This window comes from Oryx dammah, unplaced genomic scaffold (assembly GCF_014754425.2).
Source record: "Oryx dammah isolate SB20612 unplaced genomic scaffold, SCBI_Odam_1.1 HiC_scaffold_21, whole genome shotgun sequence".
Taxonomy (NCBI): domain Eukaryota; kingdom Metazoa; phylum Chordata; class Mammalia; order Artiodactyla; family Bovidae; genus Oryx; species Oryx dammah.
The window spans coordinates 21,568,221-21,590,132 of NW_024070205.1; the positions used below are offsets into that span (position 1 = coordinate 21,568,221).

A 21,912-nucleotide genomic window follows, 5' to 3' on the forward strand; every position below is an offset into this window, starting at 1 on the left:
GTTGTGGTGTGCAGGCTCAGTAGTTGTGGTGTGCAGGCTCAGTAGTTATGGTGTGCAGGCTCAGTAGTTGTGGTGTGCAGGCTCAGTAGTTGTGGCTCACAGGCTTTAGCTACTCCTTGGCGTGTGAGATCTTCCTGGTGTGCCTAGTAACTTCAGTTGTGTCCAGCTCTTTGTGATCCAATGGGCTGTCGCCCGCCAGGTTCCTCTGTCCATAGGATTTCCCAGGCAAGAATACTGGCATGGATTGCCATGCCCTTCTCTAGGGGGTCTTCCCGACCCAGGGATTGAACCGTGTCTCTTTAGTTTCCAGCACTGGCAGGCAGATTCTTATCCACTTTACCACCAGGGAAGTTCAGAGTTAGGATCTGAACTGGGTCTAGCTCTGTCTAAAGCCCACTTTATTTCTATGACAGCACAGGGCCTCCTGAATGTTTGTTGGTGGAATAGGTGAGCACACATGTCTTTAACTGGAATACTTTGATTGTGTTTTGGAGCTTCATATATTGTTGTTCTCTCTCCCAGGCCTCCCACATCTATTGTTTCTCCAAATATACTTTAAAATTTTTATAACAACCTCAGTATAATTGTCTAGCCTGTTATTTATTTCAAGTATCTGCTTGCGATTTTTTCAGATGTCTCTGTCTCAGTGCCTGTGTGGTTTTAGACAGAATCGCCAGTCCAGGTTCGATGCAGGATACAGGATGCTTGGGGCTGGTGCACTGGGATGACCCAGAGGGATGGTATGGGGAGGGAGGTGGGAGGGGGGTTCAGGATGGGGAACACGTGTACACGCGTGGTGGATTCATGTTGATGTATGGCAAAACCAATACAATATTGTAAAGTAGTTAGCCTCCAATTAAAATAAATAAATTAAATGTTTTTTTAAAAAAGATTTTTGTGGACCATGGATGCTTCTTTCACAAAACCCAATTAAGCATCATGCTTGGATATAGGCCTAAAATGATAATTTGTTTGTTTGTTTGTTTCTGGCAGGAAGATAAAATAACTACACAGCCGACTCAAAACACTAGAGAAATTCAGAAGATCTAGGATGGAACCTTGGATTCCCCAGTGGCTGCCTCAGCCATCGGGGAGGCCTCCAGCACCATCAGAGGATCCAGACCTAGGGCTTCGGAGAGATAGATACTATCAGCCTATTCCTCACTCTTGGCACAACGGAGAGAGGGTCCATCAAAGGCAAGACATGGGCAGGAGCCCCCAGCCACAGCAGGACCCAAGGACAGACCACCAGGAGCCTCACTATGCAGCCAGATCTGGGGAATGGCATCCACCTGTGTCCGGGGTTGACTATTACGAAGGCGGTTATCCCAGTCAATTGTATTCAAGGTATGAGTTTAGAGCTTGGACTTGACCCAGCTCTCCCAAATGCTTACGAACAGATCGTTCTTTTCCGTCTTCCTTTTCCTTTTATTTCTCTTCTTCCTTTTCCTCCTCCTCCTCCACTGACTTAGCTAAACCCTTTCCTCTCCCAGGCTGGATTTTGGTGACTGAAAATATAGTTTATTTCCCTTTGTTAGTCCCTAGGGGAGCTTCTTAAGAAGCCACCACAACGCGATTGGGTGTTGGGAGCAGAAGAGAGAGTAGAAAGAATGGTGAAATTCAAGACGGCAGATGAGACCCTCTTACTCTGGGATCACAAAAGGCAGGATTTGTGGACTATGGAAAGCTTTTCCTGTGGATGTCTATAAAAAGTTCCTTATCCTTGTTGATAACTCTAACCCAGGGTTAGCACCAAACCCACCAGCAACTTAAGAGTCCTAGTGCCTAGATCAGCACCTACAGTGTGATGCCTACATGGAAAATACATATACATTGAGTGAATGATTGGGAACTTAAAAAAATCAGAGAGCAGATAGAAGCTTGGAGTCTCCAAGCTCAGAATGAAAAGGTCTCTGTGAGGTAATGCTGGGAGAATCTGGAGTTTCTACTTCTGGCCTTCATATTTTATGGAATGTTGCAAGCCATCTATTGTTTTACTTTAGCTTTTTCAGGTGAGATGATATTTTCCTGCATCTAGGTTTAAGGTTGAAATGATGACAGTTATTGTAAAGAATCCTGCCCCTATGAAATAGTAAAGAATTATTAATTGATAAAAATAGTGTTGAATTCTTGAAGGAAGGTCTGTTAAGGGTAGAGGTAATAGCAGCAAGCAGATTTAAGATGGTCCAGTTTGACTTTTCCATCTCATTTCCATCTATAATATGCATGGGAATTCCAGTGCTGTATTGGGTACTTTACACAATTATCTTGGGAAGGGGTTTCCTAAGGTGATATCAGGGCAGGGTTTTCTTAGATAATATTTCGTGTTGTTGGATGTGTATATTTGAGGAGTAAGAGGGATCATGAGGAAGGAGAAGAGACACTTGGCTGTGGTTTTACTGTAAAAATTGCAGCCTTGTTCTGACACAATGATCCTATTCCTGCTACGATTCTAGATTTTTGGTTGTAGGATGAACCATAGCTTTAGAGCAGATTCTGGATGGGTATCACAGTTTTGTCCTCTGAAGTTGTTTTGTTTGTCAAGTCCTTCATTGTTTTTCTTTTTTAAAAAAATTATTTATTTATTTGGCTGTGCCGGGTCTTAGTTGTGGCACTTAGGATATTTGATCTTTGTTGTGGTATGTGGAATCTTTAGTTGGAGCATGTGGGATCTAGTTCACTGACCTGGCTGGATTAAACCCAGGTTCTCTGCATTAGGATCACAAAGTCTTAGCCACTGGACCACCAGAAAGTTGCTCTCCATTGGTTTTTCTCTTTGCTATGCTCATCCTTGAATGAGTGGCCTTTTTTGTGATTCTTTAGGTGGAGCATTGAGGATCTCTATCAGAGCTATTACTCTCCAGCCGTAAGGGAAGAATATGCTTATGGAAGTTATTACTACCATGGATACCCACAGCAGCTTCAGGAAGAAAGAGGTATGGGATAATCTCCAAGAAGCCTTTGGGATGGTACCACTGGTCTGACAGGGCAGAGGCCAAAAGGGCCATGCTCAGAGCCTCATCCTAGGCCTCCACCCCCACCTGCTTCTTTCTTGGTCAGATGCTGCTGCTGCTAAGTCGCTTCAGTCATCTCCGACTCTGTGCGACCCTATAGACAGCAGCCCACCAGGCTCCCCCGGCCCTGGGATTCTCCAGGCAAGAGTACTGGAGTGGGTTGCCATTGCCTGCTCTGCTTGGTCGGATGAGGCCACAGCAAACACACTGCTGCTAGCCGTCTTGAGAAGAGATAGAAAAGAGTCATTTTTCTTTGTACATGTAGGTGTAGTTGATGGTACTGAAACTATTATTATGAGTGTTATGGAGAGTTTGTACTTCATCCATTTTTTTTTTCTACTCCTCATTATAACCAAGATTATAGTCTCTCCCTGATCAAGTAACAGTGAAGTCAGTTCTTAACAGTGAAGTCATCAAGTGTGTGGGTGGGCTGTAATGAGTCTGACCGTCACAGAGTGGCAGATTTGCACAAAAAGGAATTTATACCCTATACCAATAGTAAGGATTTAGGTACGTGTTAATGGCAGCTTCTGACCTGCTAGTAAAGAGAAAAATCTGCTTCAGTACTGAAAACACACACACACACACACACACACACACACACACAGGATCTCCACTGTCGTACTATCCTGTACGGTCATGCAGATTGGTTCAGAGAAGACCAAGGTTCATCTTACAGACTTTCACTGGTGGCTTTCACTTACCAGCTTTATTCAATTTGGCAAATACAGTCAGCCCTCCGAATCTGCAGGTCTGTCTCCAACTGGTGATTGAAAATATTTGAAAAAAAGAAAATTCCAAAACTTAAAACTTGAATTTGTTGCTTGTTGGCAACTATTTGCATATCACCTATGTTGTATTTACAACTATTTGCATAGCATTTATATGGTATTATTAGTTTTAGAAGTCATCTAGAGATGATTTAAAGTTTATGGAGGGTGTGCATAGATTATATGCAAATATTACACCATTTTATTAATATATAAGGGACTTTAACTTTCTCAGCTCCTGAAACCAATCCCCTAAAGCATACACAAGGATGATTGTATGTCTTTATACCTGCCTTGCTCCAGTAACCCAGCTCCACAACTTGCTAGAATCTTTGAACTTTTAGGAATAGGAAGTGACCTGTCTTTGTTTTGTTTTCTCTGAGGGTGCAGTGCCAAGGCAAGGGAGTCCTTATATCTGGCAGGAAGATCATCGAGATCAAAAGTACCTCAATGAGCATCAACATGAAAACCAGAATAGTCCATTTGGAACAAACAGGGAGACCCAGTTCCAGTAAGTGCGAAAGGAGAGGCTGGTTTAACATGATTCAGCCAACCTCAGACTACGTTTGGCAAAATTGATGTCATCTGGTACTGGTCCTTCATCTTCAGAAGCCCGTCTGCTTTTGTTCTGGCCACAAGGATGAAGCTCAGGCTGGCCCGAGTCAGCTGTTTGCATGGACCTTGGAAGGAGGGGTTCTTAATTCTGAGCGGCAGTTCCCCAAACCTGCCTAAGTCCCCAAACCTGTGAGGTTACTTGAGGTCCATGTTGAAGGAGGGCCTTAATTCTATGCTGGCCTTGGAACAGATGAGGCCTTGCAGAAGTTCTCATGATGGCATCCTGCCTGGGGATGGGGTGCTTCTCCTCTGCCCGGTCCTGTGCCCTAAGAATGGTCTCTCCCCTGGGATGAGAAGAGCAGGGAGGAGCATTTTGTACATGTACCTGTCTGGTACCCTTAGGCCTTTCCCCTGCCTGAAACTCACCAACCTGCCTGCTCTGATTTAAGTCATTCTGGGATGTCAGGCCACAGAGATCCAGCCTTCTCTGCAGAGTTTGAGGCCACTTCTAGTAACTGTACTATGAACCCCAGGAGTTCCTGTTTTTCTGGTTTAATAGACTGTGGCAGCACAAGGGAGGACAAGGCTTTTCCCTGTGGCATATGTGCCAACCCGACACCTGCCCACACTTTGCGGCAGAGCAGCCTCCAGTACAGAGCAGCTCATCCTTGCTGGTCTGCCCTGGATCCCCTCTTACATGCTCCTGTCATTTTGCTGCAGATCTAAGAGTCGGAATCCTTATAAAGACAGTCCTGCTTCTAACTCGGGACAGGAGAGGCCCGGGGACCTGTTCACGGAGAGTCCGCTAACTGGGGCACAGAAAAACAAGGTAACCTGAAGTGACACAGGGCTGGTGGTCTGTGACAGTGCATCAGAGCTGACATCATCAGCAGTGGCAGGGCAGGGCCCTGGGGGTGGGGGTCCCTAGTGCCAGCAGTCTAAGGGGCACCGTTCCTCCCCTCTTGGCAGAGCCTCCATGCCTACGTCCTTTCCCTGATTCCTGTTTCAATCTTCTGGGTCTGGGGCCCTTATTGAGCCCTTTTGCATTTTTTTTGCCAAGTTAGCTGTCAGGAAGTATCACCCAAGTCACTCCAAGGTGGGAAAGAAAAGAAGTGTTACTGGTACCCCGGTGAACTAGCAATTTGGTTTACTTAGGAAGTGGGAAGTTGCTGGCATCTTTTAATTTGGGTATGAAAAGCAGAATTTGAAACCTTTCTTGACTCTTCCATTCCTCTCTTCTGAAATCTTACTGTGTGTACCAGTTGGGCTATGAAATGGAGCTCTTGAATTTTTTAAACTTTCAATTTTGGAATAACTTTAGATTTATGGAAAAGTTACAAGAGACAAGGTCTTAGTTTTTGACAGTCTTGTATTAATCTTCTATCCCTGATTAGATTTGTATAATTTGGGGGAACAGTTTCTTCTGTATACCTAACACTTAACAGGGCCGGGTACCTGTTAGGACTGACAGTAACAACAACACAATAACAGCAGTCATTTACGAGTACAGCACTTTACAGTGTGGACAAAGGGCTTTTGTATCCATTGTTTGCATCTGCTTTACAATCCTCCCAGAATATAAGCTCTGTGAATTTCTTTTTAAAAAAATATTTATTTATTTGGCTGTACTGGGTCTTAGTTGCGGCATGCATCTTCATTGCAACATTGCAGGATTTTTTTTAGTTGCAGCATGTGGAATCTTTTAGTTGTGGTGTGCAAATTTTTAGCTGCATCATGTGGGATCTAGTTCCCTGACCAGGGATCGAACCTGGGCCCCCTGTATTGGGAGCACAGAGTCTTAGCCCCTGAACCACCAGGGAAGTCCTTTTGTACCCGTATCCTTAGGGAAAGCATTGCACCTGGAACATAGTAAGTGCTCATTAAACAGTTGGCGAATGAATGCAAGAGGTAAGTACTTGAACTATATAGGGTAGGTATGATTATCTACATTACAAATGAAGGTACTGAGCTTAGAGCGTCTACCTCACTTGTTCAAGGTTACAGAGCCTGGTATTAACAAAGCTGGGATTTGAATTAAAAGCCCCTGACCCCAGGACCTGCACTCTATCCATGGGGCCAAAATGAATCCTTTAGCGAGAACTGTCAGTTGAATGATCCCTTCTTTTCCTTTCAATATGTCCACATTCATTAGATTTATTTCAAAGTTTGAATTTTGTTGCTTTGAAGAAACACTTCGGAGGACTGTCTCTCTGAAAGTGCCTCTGATTCTTCCCATGTATTCTTGTCGTTTTTAACTTCCAGCCATCACTGATGGAGGAGTCCAACCTTCTCTGGCAGCACGAGTCTGGTCTCACCTCCAGCAGCTACGAGCTCAGTCAGTACATGGCAGATGCTTCTGAGCTCTATGACCCCAGGACTTCAGCAGTCTGGAGCCCAGTTCAGGCTGGTGGGTACTGACGTGATTGAAGGAGTTGGCTGAGTCTGATGAGAAGAGGGCTGGGTGGCACAGCTCTTGGAAGGTCAACTTTACCTGATATTTCCAAGAGTAGATCCCTTGTCTCCCTCATTTGTATATGTAGGCCCCCTGGGCAGAGTGGCCAGCTTTGGCTCCATTCCCCATCTTTTCTTTTGTACTGATGAATGCATCATAGCTGATTCTTGGAAAGGAACATGGCCCATGGCCGTCATCAGGTTGGGAGAGGAGGCCCTCAAGAGGTACTGTAGGTAACAAGGGAAGAAAGTAAAGACCAGAGTCAGTTTGGGAAAGTCAAGGCAGGTCACAAAGGTCTGGATGTAGGAGACTTGCCCTGAGTATTGGGGCTATGAGAGCCAATTCCCAACCTGTCACCCTCTTGAGAGTCTAGGCCTGGTACATTATCATTTGGACTAAACCATCAATTCCTTGCATTATATTCTTCTTTTTTCTTTTTAAAATTAATTTTTTATTGGAGTATAGTTGCTTTACAATGTTGTTATTTTCTGCTGTACAGCAAAGTGAATCAGCCATATATATACATATATCCCTCTTTTTTGGATTTCCTTCCCATTTAGGTCACCATAGAGCACTGAGATGAGTTTCCTGTGCTACACAGTGGTTTCTCTTAGTTTTCTATTTTATACCTGATAGTGTATATATGTAAATCCCAATCTATTGATTTATTCCATGCTCCTTTCCCCCCTTGGTGTCCATACTATGTCTTGTCTCTCTCTTTCTGCTTTGCAAATAGGTTCATCTGTACCATTTTCCTAGATTCTACATATATGCCTTCATATATGATGTTTGTTTTTCTCTTTCTGATTTATTTCACTCTGCAAGAAAGTCTCTAGGTCCATCCACATCTCTGCAAATGGCACAATTTTGTTCCTTTTTATGGCTGAGTAATATTTCATTGTGTATATGTGCCATGTCTTCTTTATCCATTCCTCTGTCAATGAACATTTAGATTGCTTCCATGTCTGGGCTATTGTAAATAGTGCTGCAGTAAACATCAGGGTGCATGTATCTTTTGGAATTATGGTTTTCTCCAGGTATATGCCCATGAGGGGGATTGCTGGGTCATATGGTAGTTCTATTTTTAGTTTTTTAAGGAACCTCTACACTGTTCTCCATAGTGACTGAACCAATCCACTTTCCTACAAACATTATAAGAGTGTTCCCATTTCTCCACACTCTCTCCAGCACTTTTTGTTTGTAGATTTTTTGATGATGGCCATTCAGACCAGTGTGAGGTGATATCTCATTGTAGTTTTGATTTGCATTTTTCTAGTAATTAGTGATGTTGAGCATTTTTCACGTGCCTCTTGGCCGTCTGTATATTTTCTTTGGAGAAATGTCTATTTAGGTCTTTTGTTCATTTTTTGATTGGATTGTTTGTTATTTTGATATTGAGCTACATGAGCTGTTTATATATTTTGGAGATTAGTCCCTTGTGTGTTGCTTTGTTTGCAAATGTTTTCTCCCATTCTAAGTGTTATTATTTTGTCTTGTTTATGCTTTCCTTTGCTGTGCAAAAACTTATAAGTTTAATTAGGTCCTACTTGTTTATTTTTGTTTTTATTTTCATTACTCTAGGAGATGGGTCAAAAGAAGATCTTGCTGCGATTTATGTCAGAGTGTTCTGCCTGTTTTCATCTAAGAGTTTTATAGTGTCGGCCTTACATTTAGGTCTTTAACCCATTTTCTGTTTATTTTTGCGTATATAGTGTTAGGGAGTGTTCTAATTTCATTCTTTTACATGGGTTGTTCAGTTTTCCCAGCATCACTATTGAAGAGATTGTCTTTTCCCAATTATCAAATATTGGGTAACCATAGGTATGTGGGTTTATCACTGGGCTTTTTATCCCATTCCATTGATCTATATTTCTGTTCTTGTGCCAGTACCATGCTGTCTTATTACTGCAGCTTTGTAGTATAGTCTAAAGTTAGGAAGCCTGATTCTTCCAGCTCTGCTTTTCTTTCTCAAGACTGTTTTGGCTATTCAGGGTCTTTTGTGCTTCCACACAAATTATAAAATCTTCTGTTCTAATTCTGTGAAAAATGCCATTGCTTGTTTGATAGGGATTGCATTTAATATGTAGATTGCTTTGGACAGTACAGTCATTTTCACAGTATTGATTCTTCCAGCCCAAGAACATGGTATATCTCTCTATCTCTTTGTGTTGTCTGTGAAATCTTTTGTCAGTATCTTATAGTTTTCTGAGTACAGGTCTTTCGCCTCTTTAGAAAGGTTTATTCCTAGGTATTTATTCTTTTTGTTGCAATGGTAAATAAATTCCTTAAATTCTCTTTCTGATCTTCAATTGTTATTGTATAGGAATGCAAGGCATTTCTGTGCATTAATTTTGTGTACTGCAACTTTACCAAATTCATTGATTAGCACCAGTAGTTTTCTGGTGGCCTCTTTAGGATTGTTTATGTTTAATATCATGTCATTTGCAAACAGGATATTTTTACTTCTTTTCCAATTTGGATTCCTTTTATTTCTTTTTCTTCTCTTTTTGCCATGGCTAGGATTTCTAAAACTATGTTGAATGATAGTGATGAGCACAGGCACCCTAGTCTTGTTCCTGATCTTAGAGGAAATGATTTCAGTTTTTCATCATTGAGAATGATGTTTGCTGTGGGTTTGTCATGTATGGCCTTTATTATGTTGAAGTAGGTTCCCTCTATGTCCACTTTCTTGAGAATTTTTTTAAAAATCATAAATGGGTGTTGAATTTTGTCAAAAGTTTTTTCTGCATCTATTGAGATGATTGTATGATTTTTATTCTTTAATTTGTTAATATGGTACATCACATTGATTGACTTGCATATACTGAAGAATCCTTTCATCCCTGGGATAAATCCCACTTGATCATGGTGTATAATCCTTGTAATATGTTGTTGGATTTGGCATTATAGTCTGACATATTCTTAAAAGCCTAAATCTGACTTAGAGCATGTATTTCTTCTAATTATGTAACCCACCCAGAATCTTATCTTGGTCCCAGGTGAAATTTGGAAAGAAATATGTCTGTGGAATATTTCTTACATAAAGCAAAGCAGTGATAGTAATGCTAACAGTGTCCACCTGTATTGGTTGGTCAGAGGACATCTCAGCAGCCGGTCCCAAGGAACCCATGAAGTTCTATGTCCCTCACATGCCTGTGAGTTTTGGGCCAGGAGGTCAGCTGGTGTGTGTGAGTCCCAGCTCTCCCAGTGATGGACAGACAGCCCTTGTTGAACTGCACAGCATGGAGGTAAACAAGATTCTGTGTCCCCTGAATGTCAGCACGTTACTCCCTGCTTCCCTTTGCCTGAGCCCTGGCATCTCCAGGAATAGAGTGCTCTTGGAGGGGTCTGAGCCATGTACCCTGTGGATTGGTGTGTATGTGTGTGTGTGTGTGTGTGTGTGTGTGTGAAGGAATGTGTGGGGCTCTTCTCTGAAAGAAGTAATGCTAGACTGATGTTTTACCTGTGATGCTGTTGGCTCATATCCAGAAACTAGAGAGCTCATTTTTGTCTTTCTGCTTTCTCCATGAGGCATTGAGCCCCATCCTAGGACCACAGCTCTCGGTTCTGATACTGGACTCAACTGAGGAATGGGACACTGGGGGCACAGTCTTGAAGACCAAACTTGAGTTTTTTGTTCCAGGTTATTCTTAATGATTCTGAGGAACAAGAAGAGATGAGGACTTTCTCAGGGCCGCTGATCAGGTAAATCACCATAAAAGTTACCAAATAAGGGCTTTTGAAACCTATAAAATCTTCCTGCCCAAGTCAGCATTTGGAGATTTGGGCTTGGCTTCCTTGAAAGAAAATATCTGTCCCCATTGGAATGGAATCTTTGTGCTATAAGTTGGAGCCAGATGTGGCCTGAGCCATGTTGACAAGCAATTTGAGTGTTGAAAGACAGAAAAAGGTTTAAAAATCTGAAATCAGTTCTATTTTACAAAGGCTATGTGGTAGGAGGTTTTAATGTTCTGGGTACTTAATAATACTTAAACTGGTAGAAAAGTGGAGCACAGCCTGGGAAATCATAGAAAGTTGCTCATATGGAAAACATTTTTCTGGAGAGATGTATAACCCAGTCAGCGTGAGTTACTAGATAGTGTGCAAGTCTGCCCTCTGCAGGATTGAGCTAGAACTGCTTTTACATTCCTAGTCATGTTTCTGATAAATACTGAGGATGTTCTTTGTTGTGGAGAGAAGAGTTCAGGCCGGTATCAGAGGTGAGATAATGCATTCTGAAGTCCTTTAAATATCATCACAACTATACGGATGTGTCCTTATCCTGAAGCTTCCCCCTCCAAGAAAATCCCCAGGGTATTTTGACAGTTCCTTCAAGTAAAAATGAATTGTCTCCATTTTTACACACAGGTGTAGTAGCAATGTGGCCTAGAGTACCGAGTTGGGTGTTTGGACACCTAGGGTATTGAACCCCATTTGATTGACTTCATTAATCTCAAGCAAGTAATAATTCCTGTTTATTGAGCACTTTATATATGCTACACAATTGGCTAATTCCTTTTCGTATGAGGTAGACTTTAAAACGGAAAAGGCAATGGCACCCCACTCCAGTACTCTTGGCTGGAAACTCCCATGGACGGAGGTGCCTGGTGGGCTGCAGTTCATGGGGTCGCACAGAGTTGGACATGACTGAGTGACTTCACTTTCACTTCTCACTTTCATCCATTGGAGAAGAAAATGGCAACCCACTCCAGTGTTCTTGCCTGGAGAATCCCAGGGACCGCAGAGCCTGGTGGGCTGCCGTCTTTGGGGTCGCACAGAGTCGGACACGACTGAAGTGACTTAGCAGCAGCAGCAGACTTTAAAACAGTGTTTTAATAGAAGTATAGTTGATTTACAATGCTGTGTTAGTTTCATATGTACAGCAAAGTGATTCAGTTATATATAAATCTGTTCCTTTTCAGATTCTTTTCCATTATAGGTTATTATAAGACATTGAGTTGGAGGGAGGCTTTTAAAGAGATTTTATTTCGTTTATTTATTTCAGCTGCACCAGGTCTGCGTCACTCCACGCGGGCTTTCTCTGGCTGTGGCGAGCGGGGGCTACTCTTTGTTGCAGTGCCCTGGCTTCTCACTGTGGTGGCCTCTCTCATTGTGGAGCACAGGCTCTAGGCATGCAGGCTTCAGTAGCTGTGGCACAGAGGTTCAGCAGTTGCAGCGCCAAGATCAGTAGTTACGGCACATGAGTTAGTTGCTCCACAGCATGTGGAATCTTACCAGACCAGGGCTTGAACCTGTGTCCCTTGTCTCGGCAGGTAGATTCTTATCCACTGTACCACCAGGGAAGCCCTGGAGGTAGGCATTTTAATCACCCCTGTTTTATCAACAAGAGCAGAGACTCAGAGGCAAGCAGCTTGTGTAGACTGAGAAGTTTAGGCTAGATTTAAATCCGGGGTTGTCTGATCTCAAAGTCTGTGCTCTAACCTGCCACCCAAATAAATAGTCATTTCAGGTCTCTGGGCCTCAGTTTCTTCCTCTGTAAAATGGAGACAGTGGATGAGAGAATCTCTGAGGTCTCTTCCTGTTCTATAGGGAAACAACTGTCCTGTAACTACAGACTCACTTGTCCCCATCCTGGGTTGCTGCTACTGCTGCTGCTAAGTCGCTTCAGTCGTGTCCGACTCTGTGCGACCCCAGAGACAGCAGCCCACCAGGCTCCCCCGTCCCTGGGATTCTCCAGGCAAGAACACTGGAGTGGGTTGCCATTTCCTTCTCCAATGCATGAAAGTGAAAAGTGAAAGTGAAGTCGCTCAGTTGTGTCCGACTCTTAGCGACCCCATGGACTGCAGCCTGCCAGGCTCCTCCGTCCATGGGATTTCCAGGCAAGAGTACTGGAGTGGGGCGCCAGTGCCCTCATCCTGGGTTGTCCTGTTTCTGTTGCTGTCTCAGTCCCAGCCCAGGCAGCGCCCTCACGCTGTAGGAGGGGCTTGTGGTCCTGCCTGGGGGAGGAGTCTGTCCCTCACTCTTTGCTCCTTGAAATCTCTCCCAGGGAAGATGTGCATAAGGTGGACATCATGACGTTTTGCCAGCAGAAGGCAGCACAGAGCCGCAGATCTGAGACACCGGGGAGCAGAGACTCGGCTCTACTCTGGCAGCTGTTGGTTCTCCTTTGTCGGCAGAACGGGGTCAGTATCACCGCGGCTGGAGGATGGGCAGGTGCAGGCTGGACTGAAATTTAAATTTTCCTGGGAGAGAGATTTGTCTTGGGGCATAATTATAAAAGGTAACATTAAAGAAGCAACAAATGGCCTCAAGAAAAAAACTGCTGAGGTCAATGCCAGAGTGCAAACGCTAACTTTTCCCTGCCCTTCACTAGCCTCTGGTTATTGCTCAGTTCTTGGGTTACCTCACCAAGCAGATAATACACCTATGAGAGTGTGCATATTTCTGGTCATCTTTGTGGCTCTTGACAGGCAGAAAATAGCCATGAGAATGAAGGTGGAGTTTCAACTACCACAATGCAAAAAGGACTGTCTTGTGTTTACCTGTGGGTCTCCTCCTGAAGCAGGCGGGTGCCCTTCTGCAGCCTGGGGTACCAGCATGGCGACGAATGGGATTCTCTTTGCCTTGCAGTCCATGGTGGGGTCTGACATCGCTGAGCTGCTGATGCAGGACTGCAAGAAGCTGGAGAAGTACAAGCGGCAGCCGCCTGTCGCCAACCTCATCAACCTGACGGACGAGGACTGGCCAGTGTTGAGCTCGGGGACCCGGGACCTGCTCACCGGGGAGATTCCTCCCAGCGTGGAGACGCCTGCGCAGATCGTGGAGAAATTCACCAAGCTCCTCTACCATGGAAGGAAGAAGGCAAGTGCTGCGCCCACCCCTCCTTAAAATAGTCCAGGCAGCCATATAGCTCACCCCTCCCCCAATGGTATGAGTGACATCTACTCATTTTATAACAGTAAGTTCAGAAAGGTACAAAGGAAAAAAAAAAAAAAAAAACCCAAAGTCCTACCACTAAAAGATAATGCCTGTTAACATTTTGATATATTTACTTCTAGTATTTTCTATGCATATGTATCAATATTAAAAGTTAAATTAAATTACATATACAATGTTTTTCTTGTTTCCCCTTAAGACTATATGGTGAAACCCTCTCATGGCATTAAACTGTGCCACTAAAATCTAGATTATATTCCATTATCTGAATGTATTATATTTTATGCACAATTCACTGTTGTTGACTATATAGGCCACGTACACTTGTGCCATTCTCTGGTAACTCAGTGGGTAAAGAATCCACCTGAAATGCAGGAGACCAGGTTTTCACCCCTGGGTAGGGAAGATCCTCCGAAGAAGGAAATGGCAACCCACTCTAGTATTCTTGACTGGAAAATCCCATGGACAGAGGAGCCTGCTGGGCTACAGTCCATGGGGCTCCAAGAGCCAGACACGACTTATCCACTAAACCACCACCACCATAATTATACAATTCAAAAATCTTGTTATATAAATCTTTGGATGGTCTTTTTATTATTTCTTAAGATAGATTCCTAGAAGTGGAACTACTGGGTTAAAGAATATGTACTTTTAAAAGGCTCTTCATATATACACTAAATTAGTTTCCAGGAAGTTTGGTTACAAATGAATACCTCCATCAACTGTATCTAAAATATACATGTCAATACTGAATACTTTAATTCCACTGATGAAACGATGTCTTCTGTATTTTTTGATATGTAAGTTAGACTTTGACATTTTTATATTATTTATTCAATTTTAAATAGAAGTATATTTGACAAAGGAAATGGCAAGATAAAGTATACAATGTGATTTTATATATGGTGTGAAAGGATTCCCCTCACGGAGTTATTAACATATACATCACCTCACATATGTCCCTATTATTTTATACCCTAATTTTGAAGTTGAGCTCACATTTTACAAAAATCTGAAGTGAAGTGAAAGTCACTCAGTTGTGTCCGACTCTTTGCTACCCTCCATGGACTGTAGCCCACCAGCCTCCTCTATCCATGGGATTTCCCAGGCAAGAATACTGGATTGAGTTGCATTTCAGTAAACTTAAATATTTGCATAAATGGTTGAAATCAATTTGAATCATTTAAAAATCAAAAGATAAAAGGGAAATAACAGGAGAAATAATGCTGTTTCCTGCTCCCTCCCAGCCCCAAGATTTTTCCTCTCTGAAATATACGGAGGTATTTCCTCCATATATAATTATTTCCTCCCTCTTTGCCCTTATAGCATATTACATATCATGTCTTCACCTTCCTTTTGTCATTTAACAAAATCTTATAGGAAACACTCAATATTAGCATTGGTAAATTTTTTTCCATAAAGGAACAGATAGTAAATATTTTAGGCTTTGCAGGCTTTGCTCTACTTAGTTCTGCTGTTATTGTGTGAAAACAGCCATGGATAATCTGTTAATAAATGGGTGTGGCTGTGTTTCAATAAAACTTTATTTATGGACATAGAAATTTGAATATATCACTTTCACGTGTAACGAAGCATTATTCTTTTTTTGATCTTTTTTCAATCATTTAAAAGTGTAAAAACTTTTCGTAGCTTGTAGGCTGTACCAAAACAGGCAGTGGGCTGAGCTGGGTCTTCGGGCCACATTTTGGTGAATCTTGTTTCTTATCATATACAAATACCTTCCTCATTATTACTTACAGCTACATAGGTTTCTATAGGTGAATTATAATCAATTCAATTGAACTTCTGTAGATTGACACTTAGGTCATTTCTAGTCTTTCGCAATTGCAAATAATGCTGCAATGAATAACATTGTCATTTTGCCCTCTGGAGAGAATATACGTAAGGAAAGTTTGTAGAAGTGGAAGCTTTGGATCAAAGAGTATATGGTTTGTAATTTTGATAGATATTTACAAACTGACTTTTTAGAGGTTGTACTGATTACTTTACCAATATATGAGAGTGCTTGCTTCCCCCCACTCTTACCAACCCAGTGTGTTTCTTTTTGATATGTGCCAGTGTGAGAGGTGAAAAAAATGTATAGCAGTTATTTGCACTTTTCTTATTATAAATGAAGCTGGATATCCTTTAATCTGTGAATATTTTTGTCACGGATTCTCCACATTTTTCTGTGGAGTTTTGATACCCACATATTGATTTGTAGGAGCTCTTTACTTTTTTAGGATTTTCTGTCTGAAATCACTTTTTTGGGGTGATATATAGAAAGGCTTTTCCTGCTTCAGAATTAATTTATGAAAATAAAGTTGAAATACTTTTGTGACTTCACCTTTACCTTTAAATCTTTGATTGTATGTGTGTCTTTGTATGTGATGTTATCTTTTAAATGAGAGATAGACATGATACTCAGTGAAAATGGGATCAACTTGTAGCATATATGTGTGTGTATATAGTCATTATATATTTAATATATATATTCACTATATAGTAGGGAGTGCTATTTCACCAGTGATTCACTTACTCAATAAACATTTATGTAGCAGCCACTTCTAAGGTATCAAACCCAGTAGGGGGATACAGAGATAAATCAGTGATAATCTCTTTCTTAAGAATAAGTAATGACCATAACAACAACAATAATAAAAGAAAATATTTGAAAAATACTTTCTATGTGCCAGATACTCACCTATCAGCTTATATGCATGATCTCATTTATCTTCATAGAAACCCTCTAGTTTAGGTTCTATTTTTATTCTATGTATTTATAAATGAGGAAAGTTAGTAATAAAGCAAGAGTTAGATTTAGGAAGCCTGGTGGTACCTGATCTTGGGCTTGTAACCACCCACCACATCATCTTTCATACTATGACCCAAAGGTAGCAAGGGTAGATAGAGCCCTGTGGGAGTTCAGGGTGATCTGTGAGGAGCTGGACTCCACACTATTTTTAAAATCTTATATTAACACTTGACTAGGGTCTTAATTCTGGCATTGTGCAAGATTGATATCCTCTATATAATTTCTCAGTTCCTCACTTATTCTTAAATTATATTTTTGGGGGTGCAGATTTTTGACTAAAGTAGTAATTCCCCACCAATCAAAGTGGTTGTCTGAGGAGGCCTTACAAAGAGCTTAGAAAAGAAGAGAAGCGAAGGGCAAAGGAGAAAAGGGAAGATACAGTCAACTGAATACAGACTTCCAAAGAATAGCAAGGAGAGATAAGAAAGCTTACCAGTCTTTAGTAAATCCTTCTTAAAAATACTACTATGAAATAGTTTAATGTACAAAAATATCAATCTTCTTTTCCCCAAAAAGAACATTTCTTTTTTTTTTTTTTAAAGATTTCACCTGGGTTTCTTTTTTTAAAATGGAAGTATAGTTGATATATAATGTTGAGTTAATTTTTGTTGTACAGCAGAGTGATGCAGTTATAGATATACTTTTTCTAAATATTGTTTTCTATTATATTACAGGATTTTGAATATAGTTCCTGGTGCTATACAGTAGGAACTTGTTTCAAAAAGAGCAATCTTAATGTCATTTTTACTTCTACTGACTATGAGGCTGAATTTCCTGTGATTGTTTAAATTTATTCTCTCTTTAAATATGATAATGTGGGAGATGTTGGGATAATCAAATACATTTTCATTTGGAGGTGGAAATACCTCATTAGTAATCTCCTGTCCAAAAATCAAATTATTTTGGGGACAGTAAGGAAATTGCATGATCAGTTACAAAGTTGTGTCTGACTCTTTTGTGACCCCATGGACTGTAGTAGCCCACCAGGCTCCCCTGTCCATGGGATTTTTCCCATGCACATGATTTCATTAGCTCCCCACGAATACTAGAGTGGGTTGCCATTTCATCCTCCAGGGGATCTTCCTGACTCAGGGATCAAACCTGCGTCTCCTGGGTCTCCTGCATTGGCAGGTGGCTTCTTTACTACTCAACCTCACATATAAATTAAACTCTTACTGAATAGTTTTAAAAATTAAATGAAGAGATAAATATATGTATGTGTATGTTTTAAAATTTGCAGCTTTTGATCCATGTCACCAAATTAATGGGTGTGATTACTTTGACATATGAAGTTGACTAGTTAACTAATAAGCACTTAATATTTAGTAAGCAGTTAGTTATAGTGTTAGGTGGGATAGGATAATGGCTATGTATACTGGCTTAAACATAATAGCAGCCTTTTTCTCTTCATGTGACAGTACAGGGCAGGTGAAGAGAAGATGGGGCAGCCCTCCTCCATAAGCAACTCAAGGACTCAGCTGTATGAGGCTCTACCATCTTCAACACAGAGTCTCTAAGGCTCCTGGGTATCTTCTGCATCCCAGCCAGATGGGGAAAAGGCCATGGAGGATTGAGCATGGGGAGTCCTATGGGCCAGATCCAGAGGCTGCACACATTGCTTCCATTCTCATCTGATACCCTAGACCTCAGTGCCAGGGAGGTGGGAAATACAGTCCAGCTCTTGGCCCAGGAAGGAGAGCATGGATTTGGGTGAGGAACTAGGTGTCTCTGCCACAGTTGTTAACGAACAGTTCCTCTACTGTGCCCTGTGAACACCATCTTACAACTCATCTTTAGAGACTCAGTCCTTGGTGTGAAATGCCTCTCTCATTCTTGGTGCTTAGGCTCATGACATTTTCTCAGGAGATAAAGGTAACTGCTAACCATGTTTGTGGGGAGCTAATGAAATCATGGAATAGGTTCTGATAACATGGAGGTTGGAGAAAGGGACAATGGAGAGAGAAATAACTGCCAGCTGAAGCTGGTTCCCTACTCTTTCTTTCTCAGATTCACATGGGAGGCTCTGCAAGCCTTCCAGGCAGCCTGGCCTCTACCTGCTCAGGGGGCAGCGGCACCCAACCACAGTTGCTGGTAGTGTTGGAGGAAGGTGAGCAGAAGTACTGAAGGTGATGTCTGTGTTTCAGGAAGCCTTGGAGTGGGCCATGAAGAACCATTTGTGGGGCCATGCTTTGTTCCTCTCCAGCAAGATGGACCCAAGGACCCACAGCTGGGTCATGAGTGGGTGAGTCGGGGACTTGTACAGGGAGAGCCCAATGGAGCGGAGAGACCTCCCCTCCAAATGTGGGGATGAGGGTAGGGAGAAATACAAGACGCACGGAAGAGCCCCACCCTCCAAGTGTCTTTCCAATTTTAAGTCGGGCGTAGTATTTCTCTTTTCCAGATCCTTATAACCTAGGCGCAGATACATTCTTTTTAGCTGCTGAGTTGAACAAAACATTTTAGTGACATTTTCTCAGGGTCAGAGCTTCCAAAGATTAAATACGATTCTGCATTGCAGTAGCCTTCTCTCATTGGAAGAGAGAAGTTCCTAGGACTCTAGAGAGTTCCATCAGTGAGGGGTGGATCACTTAAGGGTGACTGACAGAGCCTTAGGACTGAGAGGCAGTAACTCACTGCGTAGTCCTGCGGTGGGCTGTGGGTGCTGAGAAGTAGGGAGGGATACGGAGTAGCAGGACTGTGAGCTGTGGTAGAAAGGGGTTTATCGGGCTGGAGATTAGACTTCATCTAATGAGAGATGTCAAGACTGAAGGGATGCCCTCGGTCATAGTTTGCACTGGCATACCAGAACCTGGGTGCCTGAGGGCACTGGGAAGAAGGCTCAAACCAGAATGGGATAGGAATGGAGGTGTGAGTACCTAGCCAGGAGTTTAGAACAGGGGCGATGAAACAGTTAAGGAGACTCAGGATCAAATGGAGGTGGTGGGTGTAGCGGGTGCTGGGGTCAGCCCTTCAGGCTGCAGTTAGCATCCACGGGTGGTTGGGGACAGATGTGTGGCAGGATTGGGGTGGGGTGGGGTGGGGTGGGGTCGGGGGGGGGGCGATCCTCCCATAAGAGCAGGCTTGGGTAGTGAGAAGGATGTTAACTCAAAATTTATCTTCTCGTGTTGGTTAAAGCCTTGACGCTGCCTGCTCAGCTCATTGTTTAGTCGCTCAGTCATGTCTGACTCTTTGCAACCCTGTGGCCTGTAGCCCGCCAGACTCCTCTGTCCATGGTATTCTCAGGCAAGAATATCGGAGTGGGTTGCCATTTCCTTCTCCAGGGGGTCTTCCAACACAGGGATTGAACCCGAGTCTTTTGCATTTGGCAGGCAGATTCTTTACTGCGGAGCCACCAGGGAAGCTTTATCTTATATTTAAGTGAAGTGAAGTTGCTCAGTCATGTCCAACTCTTTGTGACCCCACGGACCATAACCTACCAGGCTCCTCTATCCATGGGATTTTTCAGGCAAGAATACTGGAGTGGGTTGCCATTTCCTTCTCCAGGGGATCTTCCCAACTCAGGGATTGAACCTGAGTCTCCTGCACTGCAGGTAGACTCTTTACCATCTGAGCCACCAGGGAAGCCATCTTATATTTAAATTGGCCGTAAATCCTGCTGGGCAGAGTTGGATAAGAAGATGGACACCCCCACTTTAAGCTGGGTCTGTGGGGCTCACATCTATCCCACTGCCTGGGAGTCTGTTCTTCACCATGGCCCCTGCTGAGTCTCTTTACTACTCCAACCCCCAGTCTTCCCAGCAAATAGTGACCACCATGTTTTTCATTACGTTCATGGGCCAGAATAGTGAGGAGCACTGAACTTCTATGAGGAGAAGCACTCCCAGCTCTGGAGGAAGGATGCTTTTAAAGACAGCATTCGGATGGATATATTTCCTTTAGGTTTTGGAAGCGAGCATCTCACAACCCTGAGCTGTAGAGTACATCTCTGCTAAGGATTTCCGCCTTGGGCCATTGATGTTTGATGGGGCCCAGTGAATCGTGAAATCTCTCTTACTGAGTATGCTTAAATCTCAAATCACCCATAGAGCTTATTATATCCTTGTTAAGCAGATCCCACGGTTTGTCATCAGCAGGATCATTTCTGGTCCCTGCTCTACGCCTCTTCAGTTACTGAAAATGACTATTTAGTACTTGTGAGCAAAGGCACAAGAGACCCAGGTTAGCGAGAAGCTCCCAAAAAACAGCACTGAGAACTGTAGGCCTGGCCTGGAGGAGGACTGCCTCGGGGCAGTGGGTCTCGAGGGTGGCTGAAGAGGAAGGGTCTGGAAAGAAGAGGTTCAGGTTTACTGTTGGGCTCTCAGGGTTCATTGACTTATGTGTGGCTCATCTGCGTGATGGACGAAGGTCTGTAAAAATGGTTTGCTTGAGAGTTAGGGTGTCAGTGCTGAAGTGCAGGTCTCCCCGGGTGGTAAGGTCTGTTTGGGGTGTGCGGTGGGATGGGTGTCTGAAAGTGGGATGGAGCTGAGCCATAACCGAAAAGCAGAGAGAAACTCAAGCTTCAGCAGAAGCCACCACAAGGCAATGGGTTAAAGGTGTTCTTGATTGGGCCCCCACTGATGGTTGGTCCCTCTCTCTGCAGCTTCACCAGCACGCTGGCGCTCAACGATCCGCTGCAGACCCTCTTCCAGCTCATGTCGGGGAGGACCCCGCAGGCAGCCACGGTACCCTCATCACAGGAGCCCAGCATCCGAAGGGCTTAGTGGGTGGGGACTGCTCAGGAACGAAGTGATGGCTTTAGAGATGACAAATAAAATAACAACTGCCCCTTAATCACCTCCCATGTGCCTGGCCCTGTGCTAAGTAATGTGATGTATATCATTTCATTTAGTGCGTGGAGATGGGAATTATTATCCTGGTTTTTCAGTCATGAAATTTGAGATGCAAAAGTTTAAAATGACCCAAGATCACAGAGCTAGGGGCAGAGGAGTCAAGATCGGTCCAGGTCTGTCTGATTCCAAAGATCTTGCTCTTTCTATAATTCCACAGCTACCTGCTGAGTGAAGACTAGCAAGTGAAGCTGAGGATGCTCTCCCCGCTTACCACACTGGGGTTCCTTTCTTCCCCACCACTGCACGGGACGCTTCAAAGAGGGACACTTTAGATTCTACAGGTCATCAGTGTGAGATGTGGTTCAAGAGAACCCTGAGGCCATCTTGTTAGTTTTCCCATTATAAGAGACTTGATCTTTCTGTCCCAAGGTATTCCTTCCTTATCCTCGAAGTCCAATAATTTTAGTAAGCTATATCTTGTTGTTGACTGTCTGTGTCGATTTTGGGGGGATAGAGCATGCTCTTCTAATATGTGCATCCATCTCTTACAGTTCAGGAAAAAAATTCTTGAATTATATCCTTCAGGATTTGTTTTGTTCTCTTATATTGGTTTTCTTTT

The 21,912-nt window shown here is 42.9% G+C and overlaps 1 protein-coding gene across 1 annotated transcript in view; it reads left to right on the forward strand.

Annotated features, from left to right (window-relative positions):
* Positions 1 to 21,912, forward strand: part of LOC120880535 (protein transport protein Sec16B) — a 46,175-nt gene that overhangs the window by 2,299 nt on the left and 21,964 nt on the right. The window contains exons 2-12 of the mRNA XM_040263915.1: positions 994 to 1,347; positions 2,824 to 2,936; positions 4,175 to 4,295; positions 5,060 to 5,168; positions 6,602 to 6,746; positions 9,888 to 10,039; positions 10,435 to 10,496; positions 12,799 to 12,934; positions 13,383 to 13,613; positions 18,648 to 18,745; positions 21,104 to 21,185. Coding sequence (XP_040119849.1) covers positions 1,052 to 1,347; positions 2,824 to 2,936; positions 4,175 to 4,295; positions 5,060 to 5,168; positions 6,602 to 6,746; positions 9,888 to 10,039; positions 10,435 to 10,496; positions 12,799 to 12,934; positions 13,383 to 13,613; positions 18,648 to 18,745; positions 21,104 to 21,185 — 1,545 coding nt within the window. The 5' untranslated portion in view covers positions 994 to 1,051. The remainder of the gene's footprint in view (positions 1 to 993; positions 1,348 to 2,823; positions 2,937 to 4,174; positions 4,296 to 5,059; positions 5,169 to 6,601; positions 6,747 to 9,887; positions 10,040 to 10,434; positions 10,497 to 12,798; positions 12,935 to 13,382; positions 13,614 to 18,647; positions 18,746 to 21,103; positions 21,186 to 21,912) is intronic.